The following is a 9801-nucleotide window of genomic DNA, read 5'->3' on the forward strand; positions in this document are numbered from 1 at the left end:
ACTACAATCCAGTGACAACCAATCTACCCTGTGTCACCGACACTACAATCCAGTGACAACCCATCTACCTTGTGTCACCGACACTACAATCCAGTGACAACCCATCTACCCTATGTCACCGACACTACAATCCAGTGAGAACCCATCTACCTTGTGTCACCGACACTCGCTTGACCTTGATTCTGAGCCTGAACTGGACACAATCCAGTGAGAACCCATCTACCTTGTGTCACCGACACTTGCTTGACCTTGATTCTGAGCCTGAACTCCCAAAGCCCTCGTCCCCACCGTAGACTCCCCATCAACATGAAGAGATTAGACATTACTCTACAGCCTCTGTGGCCAGATTTTCGTAGTGATACTTCCTAAAAATTTTTACTACAACTATTAACCAGTTCGTTAGTGATTCAGCAGCTTGCACTGTATTCTTCCTGAGAAGCCAAGAATGTTTCTGAATGTTGTAGGGTTTGCTGAGGCCATATCATAGATTGTAAGGCGCATAGAGCTTGCAGTCGAACGGGGGTATGCGGTAAAGAATTGTTATTTATTATTATCATTATTATTATATTACTGAAATTAAGTTTGTGGCAATCAGTAAGGTTAACTGGAAACCACAACATGAATTCCTGACTTCTACAAAATCCATAATTTGACAAGGTTTTACTGCTGTCTTGCTAGTGATTCATCACGCATCTCGGTGAGAACTAAACATCTTTCTCTTTCTTGACTGGCATTCTGAACATGTTTTATACCTAGCATCAATTACTCGACAGTCATCACTCAGTTAGTCACAACACCAGTCACCTCACTCACTCACTCAGTCATCCACAACAGGACTCACCTCACTCTCCACCTTCTCGTTCTTCCTGAGGAAATCCTCCAACTCCTTGCGCACAGTTTCCACCATGATGGAGTTGTGGATGAGGTCATTGGCCAGTTCCGAGATGTGCCGTTTGTTTTCCGTCGAGTGCTCTGCCAGGTACGTCTCCACATCCTGGGTCAAGGACACACAGACAGATAAACGGTCAGTACTTTTTTTTTCAGTAAGAGTTTTACGGGACTTGCAACACAATAAGGTCATATAAGTTCTGAGGATTAGAGGTGATACAAGAGAGTAACAAACACAAAAAAGAAGAAGGAGAGATAAGGACGATAGATGTTTGATAGGAAAGCAGGAGAAAACCACACCACAGCATACACCAACCACCCACTGGGTCAAGTACACACAGACAGACAAGCGGTCAACAAGAAGAAACTAATACAGATACAGTTCTACAGCACCATCTCTTAGGGAGGCATTGAGCTGCCAAGAGCGAAATGCTCGCAGCTAAAGGGATTTGAAAACAACAACAACAACAACAGCACCATCTCAGAAGACATTTGTTACATAATAAGCACTTCTACCTTTTCTACAGCACCATCTCAAAATATCCTCCGAGATAGACTGACAGTTAGACACACTCCACTCCTCCGAGATAGACAGACAGTTACACACACTCCACTCCTCCGAGATAGACAGACAGTTACACACACTCCACTCCTCCGAGATGAACAGACAGTTACACACACTCCACTCCTCCGAGATGAACAGACAGTTACACACACTCCACTCCTCCGAGATGAACAGACAGTTACACACACTCCACTCCTCCGAGATGAACAGACAGTTACACACACTCCACTCCTCCGAGACAGACAGTTACACACACTCCACTCCTCCGAGATGAACAGACAGTTACACACACTCCACTCCTCCGAGACAGACAGTTACACACACTCCACTCCTCCGAGATGAACAGACAGTTACACACACTCCACTCCTCCCAGATGGACAGACAGTAAGACTTACATTCAACTACCCTGAGATAGACAGACAGTAACACGTACGTTCAACTCCTCCGAGATGTCTTCTGCATCAGAGCTGGCTGTGGACGTCCGGCGGACTTTGCTCTCCAGTGACTGAAGGTACTGACTCTCAACCTGGCCACAAGGAATACATAATAATAATAATTATAATAATAGCATTTATATAGCGCATATCCACGCTCAAGAGCTTGCTCTATGTGCTTTACAACTATTATTACCCCAGCAGACCCTCTGAGAACACTCAGAAACATTCTCAGCTTCCGCGGAAGCATACAGTGCAAGCTGCGGATTTCATGCGCTCAAACACTATCAAACTGACAAGATCGTTCACTGTCTATAGCTGGGTACCCATATCCACCTGGGTGAAGTGAGGAAAATTTGTGCAAAGTGCCTTTCCCAAGGACACAACGTCGGGTCCCTGACAGGATTCGAACCCACGACCTTACGGTTGCGAGTCCGAGAGCCTAACCACTAGGCCACTGACGCCACTCCATGGTAAACATTCTGACACAAGCAGAATATAACGCACTGGATGGTAAACATTCTGACACAAGCAGAATATAACACACTGGATGGTAAACATTCTGGCACAAGTAAATTAAAACACACATCGTAAAAGACATGATTGTAACATCCATGAAAACTGAAGGGCATCTAATATTATCGAAGTATTGATAATGATCATAATAATAATAATAATAATAATAATAATTTTTTAAAGAATAACAATAAGATCTTTTGCACACATAGCACAGTATTGATAGTGATAATAATAACAAATAATAATACTAATAATAATAATAATAACAATAACAATAACAATAAGCTCTTTGGCACACACAACATAGAGACTAACAAGAAAAACTAAACCAAACACATCATTTCTACTTGGACAAAATCATTTTCTTTTCTTCTCTCATTCAGTCGATTGAGTAAATTTAAAAAGTAAAAACTTCTTTAAAAAGTACAAACAGATCCTTACTACTACAACACTGCACCATTCCGACAGGAACATATCTGTACACACAGAGGGAATTGTCCAAGACGGCCTCCCACTAAAAGGAGAATCGTGGTTGTCTTAGCAAGGTGAATGGTTTCAACATTACAATATCAAAGAAAAACACAAAGGGGGAAGTGACTGTTTGAACTACCTTAAGAGGAATCCAATTCATACAGGTGATTGTCTTGGACAGGTGGCCATTTGTACAGGTGACTGTCTTATACAGGTGACCATTTGTACAGGTGATTGTCTTATACAGGTGGCCATTTGTACAGGTGATTGTCTTATACAGGTGGCCATTTGTACAGGTGATTGTCTTATACAGGTGGCCATTTGTACAGGTGATTGTCTTATACAGGTGGTCATTTGTACAGGTGATTGTCTAGGACAGGTGGCCATTTGTACAGGTGATTGTCTAGGACAGGTGGCCATTTGTACAGGTGATTGTCTTGGACAGGTGGCCATTTGTACAGGTGATTGTCTAGGACAGGTGATTGTAACAACAGGTTGGACTGTGTGTGTACTTACGTTGAGCAAATCTCTCATGTCCTTCCACTTTCTGTCTGCCGACTCGTACAGCGTGTGGTAGCGGTCGACGCGCGCGTTCACGTCGTCCCACAACGCGTTCATTCGCATCTGGAGCCGGGCAAGATCCTGGGGCACCGGGAAAACATACGGGAAATTTACAACATGAAAATATTAACAGAAAATGTATTTTAAAAACTTCTGACAAATATTCCTAACTAAGTTTTAGTAAGAGTTTTACGGCGCTTGCGCCACAATAAGGTCATATAAGTGCCGAAGATTAGAAGTATTACCAGAGAGTAACATACACAAAAAAGAGCATAACCACACCAGAGCACTTGCCAACCACCCACTCTCATGATGAAAACATACAGGAAATTTCTAATGCAGAAAATTGACAGAAAATGAGTTTTAAAAATTGGGTCATAAGCATTTAACTGTCAAAGATTTCAAACAAAGAATTTCGATTGCTGAAGATCGACGGACACGCCCCTTATTTTGTGTGGTGCCTAATTAAGCGAAAATAAATCAAATTAAATATTTTTTCACTTTTGTTTGAAAAGTGCACCAATTAAAAAATGAGCTCATTTAAGCCCAAATTTGTCAGACGGCCATTTTTTCTAGTAGTCATTCGCTTTGATACGTTTGTCTACCCAGGTCCGCCATCTTGAATATTCATGTTGACAGCTCTCGCAAGCTGCTCTTCATTTTTCTCCTATTTAAACGTCAGAATGGCAAACCTAACTCAACATGAGATTGATGCGACGCTAGTTGTATCGCAATGCACCTTAAAAGTGCTTATATTGCATCTAAATGATACTCCATGAGTGAAGTTAGGAAAGTTAGACATTCTCCAAACATGGTCAGACACACCTTGCCGTGCTATTTTTGGCGATTGTTGACTGCCTTTTCAGGACTACCTAACCAGTAAGTAAGAATTGAAGAATATGAAGACGGAAATCTTTTCCTAGCGTATGCAAAATGTTTGATCATCAAGAAATCAATGTATGAGGTCTATATTTTATCAACTGAATTGTTAATTTCTTTGAGACTGTACATCTTTGTATTTTTTGGGATGTTTTCAATGAAATGCACAAACACATATGACATGACCAAAAGAATAAAATTTGCATAATAATATTCACATAAAATCCCACTGAAGAAACTGCATTCATTTCTAACTGAAGTCAGGGTAAATATGATATGATTGATGCATTCATTTCTAACTGAAGTCAGGGTAAATATGATATGATTGATGCATTCATTTCTAACTGAAGTCAGGGTAAATATGATATGATTGATGCATTCATTTCAGAATTACAAAGAGTTGAAAGAGGCACCCCCATGTTAATTCAGAGCAGGGGGAGGAAGGGAACCCTGGAATCTTTGAGAGCAAATCTGAACATCTCAGTTATTCCCCTTCTCCTCCCGAATAATGAACAATGTCCCTCCCTCCACCTGCTTCTTCAGCTACTCCCTGAACACACAACACAGTCTTTGGTCTTGACACATTCAACAGGGAGACAAGTTTCAGCACTACTTCTTTCTTTATCCTTCACAGTTTATTGAAACATTCAACAGGGAAACAAGTTTTAGTACTAACTTCCTTTATCCTTCACAGTTTATTGAAACATTCAACAGGGAAACAAGTTTTAGTACTAACTTCCTTTATCCTTCACAGTTTATTGAAACATTCAACAGGGAAACAAGTTTTAGTACTAACTTCCTTTATCCTTCACAGTTTATTGAAACAAGCCAAACACGGCAGCGTGCTCATATGACCTCAGCAGTTGCGAGCGTAACCCTATACTTCATACATACAAGCCAAACACGGCAGCGTGCTCATATGACCTCAGCAGTTGCGAGCGCCGTAAAACCCTATACTTCATACATACAAGCCAAACACGGCAGCGTGCTCATATGACCTCAGCAGTTGCGAGCGTAACCCTATACTTCATACATACAAGCCAAACACCAAACAAAGAGACAAATGTCACGACGCGGTGGAATCAGGCGCTCGTCAGTTTTTGGGCATGTGGGGTTATTGGTATCATCTGCAAGCTTATTCATTTGCCTTGCTTTCAGTGAAAAGATACCCACCTATCTTGAATAGAAGTCAAAATATTTACAACTGAAAGAGATGAGGTCGCCTGGTTTCAGTGGTGAAACTAGAAAGAAAATGGCCACCAAAGTTTGGTTATTCCAATAGTTAGAAAAATAACAAATTTTGTGGATTTAATTTTTAATCAACGTTTTTCAGTAAAATTCACACGGAAATGTGTTTTTATATGGACATAAATGGGGTTGAGCCTAAAAACAAAATTTAAATAAAAAATTTCCAAACTGATGAAAAAAATGCCTGTTTCTCCAATTTCGTTATTTTGACGAGCGCCTGATTTCACCACGATGCCTCACAAAAAAATTCTGCAGGCAACAAATTCATGATATTTATCGATTTCAGTCTTTTCTGATGGGTGATGAGTAGACACAGTGGTGAATGCCATACTCAACATGGGCACAGAAATTATGTAGAAAATAAACAAAGCTGTCAGTGCAGAGCTCAGCATAAATACAGAAACTATATGTAGAAAATAAACAAAGCTGTCAGGGCAGGGCTCAGCATAAATACAGAAACTATGTAGAATAAACAAAGCTGTCAGTGCAGGGCTCAGCATAAATACAGAAACTATGTAGAAAATAAACAAAGCTGTCAGTGCAGAGCTCAGCATAAATACAGAAACTATGTAGAAAATAAACAAAGCTGTCAGTGCAGAGCTCAGCATAAATACAGAAACTATGTAGAAAATAAACAAAGCTGTCAGTGAAAGTGAAAGAGTAAATTGTTATCGATCCAGGGTAAACTAATGGGAAGTTTTTCCTCACCTGCAGAGAGCCAGATGGAGAGTCGGAGAGTATGTCCTTGGCCTCGTTGGTGATGTCTTCCATCTCCGCGCTCTTCACTTCAAGGTCAGACTTGAGCGTCTGGCAACACAGACAAAGACAAATGTTAGGAGAAACTTTTTTTCAAAGAAAGGAAAAAAAAAAATTTTCTTACAAATACAGATGACAGATACCTGCTGGAGAGAAGGAAGTACGGGCTGATCCAATGCCCCAAAAATATAGTTCAAAAATGTCTAAAGTTTGTAACAGAACCCACACAGAAACAACACGCTGATGTTGGGCAACTCAAACTACGACAAAAATGTCAGAGAACATAGCCACGGAGCGATCAGAACATTATCATGTAGAAATAAACTTTCAGTCAATGAACAGTGAAGATTTCCTTCCAATACAAGCTGGTTCAGTACAGTATTCAAACTTGAAAGAGCCTACCTTGAATTTCCTGGCCTTCACTTGCAAGTCGTTGGGGTTCTCCACAGAGTAATCTTTGTTGGCCAGGTCATCTTTGAGTTCTGTCAGCCACATGTTCAAAGCCTCGATGCGGTCGTAGATGGTCCGGCCTTTCTTCAGCGAGGCCTCAAGCCGCAGGTTCTGTTTCTCTGCCAGGTGTACAAGCTTCTCCCATCTCTCGTTCATTTCTTTCACTTCCTCCTCCACCTCCGACTTGAACTTTGGCTCGGCGTCACTCAGCACATTCTTCCATAGAGCGTTGACGCTCTTCACGTTGGTCTGCAGCGTTTTCACATCATCCTGCACGCCCTAGACAAGAACAAACACAACAAACTATTTGATCCGAGGCTCAACAGGTAGAAGATACAACGTTGATACATTCAAACCAAGGGTCAACTCAATCACATTCCTACAGTGTATCAAAACTAATCATCTGTGAGGTAAGACTTCACAATGTAGAATCTGTTTGTAAGTTTATAACGGAGAGATCATGGAGTCAATGAGAAACCAAAAGCTTTAAGAAGGAATATGGGCAGCAAATACACTGCATGTTGTCAAATAGTTACCTAAGCCACGATAAGATATTTTGTCAACCTTCAATCCTCGCCACACACACAGAGTATGTCTTTGCTGTGTTGGTGTCTGTGGTGTGTTGGTGTCTGGTGTGTTGGTGTCTGTGGTGTGTTGGTGTCTGTGGTGTCTGTGGTGTGTTCGTGTCTGTGGTGTGTTGGTGTCTGTGGTGTGTTGGTGTCTTTGCTGTGTTGGTGTCTGTGGTGTGTTGGTGTCTGTGGTGTGTTGGTGTCTGTGGTGTGTTGGTGTCTGGGGTGTGATGATATGAAGGTGTTCATGGTGTGTCCTTGTCTGAGGTGTGTTGAGTGTTCGTGGTGTGTTGAGTGTTCGTGGTGTGTTGAGTGTTCATGGTGTGTTGGTGTTCGTGGTGTGTTGGTGTTCGTGGTATGAGGAGTGAGGTGTGAGGTGTGAGGTGTGAGGTGTGAGGTGTGAGGTGTGAGGTGTGAGGTGTGAGGTGTGAGGACTTACTTTGCTCTCTTGTAGCTGTGCCTGGAGGGCTGGGATATCGCCGACTGAGGGATCAGGGGCGTGGAGGAACACGTCCATCTCTCTCATCCACTTGTTCAGTCCATCCATCTGGTGCTGTGGAGGGAACAAACACAATAGTGGATCAGTCACTTCACAATAGTGGATCAGTCACTTGACAATAGTGGATCAGTCACTTCCCAATAGTGGATCAGTCACTTCACAATAGTGGATCAGTCACTTGACAATAGTGGATCAGTCACTTCACAATTGTGGATCAGTCACTTCACAATAGTGGATCAGTCACTTCACAATAGTGGATCAGTCACTTCACAATAGTGGATCAGTCACTTCCCAATTGGCAGGTCACAACAAAAGTGTGGAATATACAACAAAAACGTTGGTGGGCCTGAAGCTCCAAACCCTTCCCATGAGCTCAAACATGTTCCAAGACACACTTTTCCCTCTGTCACACAGCTGTACATCATGTACACATCCTCCACTCGGTCACACACAGTTGTACATCATGTACACATCCTCCACTCGGTCACACACAGTTGTACATCATGTACACATCCTCCACTCTCACACACAGCTGTACATCATGTACACATCATCCACTCGGTCACACACAGTTGTACACGACCTTGACCTAATCTCCACTCGGTCACAGTTGTACACGACCTTGACCTTATCTCAACTCGGTCACACACAGCTGTACATGACCTTGACTTACTCTGTCACACACAGTTGGACACAATCTTGACCTACCCTAAACTCAGTCACGTTAGCGACGGACTTGTCCAGCCTGGACTGTCGCTGCTCGATACTGGTCGCCACGGCCGCCCACTCCGCGTTGAGTCGGTCAAGGTCGGTCTGCAGAGTCTTGGCCTGATCCTCGGTGGACTTAGAGATGAGGTCACGGCCGGTCTTGTTCAGGTAGTCCAGACTTTTCTCATGTTCACGCATCTCCTTAGAAAGTTCCTGAGAGAAAAATCACAAAATCACAAACGATTGTGTAACTGTACTGGTACAAAACTTACGGCACTAGTGACCCCCCAAAAAACAGTTAAAAGAGACACCAAAAATTACTTACCTTTTAAAAGCAACAACTTGTTACATTTTATTGACATGTTCAGTTACCAGTTGGAATTATGTCGTCTGAGGGGAGGAAGCTTAGAATTCCCCGTGACATGCATGTGTGTATTTAAAAGAGATGACTGAAGAAATCATTCATGAGAACCAGTAGTACAATGGCCAAGCTAGAAGATGAAGTTGTCACAAACCAGTAAATGTGATTTACTCTAATCTACCACCAGTAACAGGTGATTTACTATAATCTACCACCAGTAACAGGTGATTTACTATAATCTACCACCAGTCACAAGTGATTCACTATAATCTACCACCAGTCAAAGGTGATTTACTATAATCTACCACCAGTCAAAGGTGATTTACTATAATCTACCACCAGTAACAGGTGATTTACTATAATCTACCACCAGTAACAGGCGATTTACTATAACCTACCACCAGTCACAGGTGATTTACTATAATCTACCACCAGTCAAAGGTGATTTACTATAATCTACCACCAGTAACAGGAACTTCACAATGAACCTCGAGTGGCAAGTCCAAGTGAGCAGACATATATTGGCATTTAGTTGATATTCTTTATAAGTAACTTTTTTTGGTTCTTTTTTAGTTTTCTCAGTAAAAGATTTTAACCTTGTACCCTCATTAGGCCTTCAGTTATCTGGTTATCTCAATACACATAGTATGAGCAGGTCTGTTCTACACATTCACAGTTTGCTACTTTTCCATTTCTCAGCAGACTGACCCCATAAACACATTCACAGTTTGCCATTTTTACATTTCTCAGCAGACTGACCCCATAAACACATTCACAGTTTGCTACTTTTCCATTTCTCAGCAGACTGACCCCATAAACACATTCACAGTTTGCCATTTTTACATTTCTCAGCAGACTGACCCCATAAACACATTCACAGTTTGCTACTTTG

The 9801-nt window shown here is 41.8% G+C and overlaps 1 protein-coding gene across 1 annotated transcript in view; it reads right to left on the reverse strand.

Annotated features, from left to right (window-relative positions):
* LOC101851170 (dystrophin) overlaps positions 1–9801 on the reverse strand; it is a gene marked incomplete at both ends in the record, with an annotated part of 78372 nt that overhangs the window by 20876 nt on the left and 47695 nt on the right. Inside the window, 7 exon segments of the mRNA XM_013090589.2 lie at positions 842–994; positions 1888–1980; positions 3395–3520; positions 6275–6373; positions 6725–7051; positions 7781–7894; positions 8549–8761. Of these exon segments, the coding sequence (XP_012946043.2) occupies positions 842–994; positions 1888–1980; positions 3395–3520; positions 6275–6373; positions 6725–7051; positions 7781–7894; positions 8549–8761 (1125 nt within the window).

Source organism: Aplysia californica, unplaced genomic scaffold (genome assembly GCF_000002075.1).
Source record: "Aplysia californica isolate F4 #8 unplaced genomic scaffold, AplCal3.0 scaffold01353, whole genome shotgun sequence".
Taxonomy (NCBI): Eukaryota; Metazoa; Mollusca; class Gastropoda; order Aplysiida; family Aplysiidae; genus Aplysia; species Aplysia californica.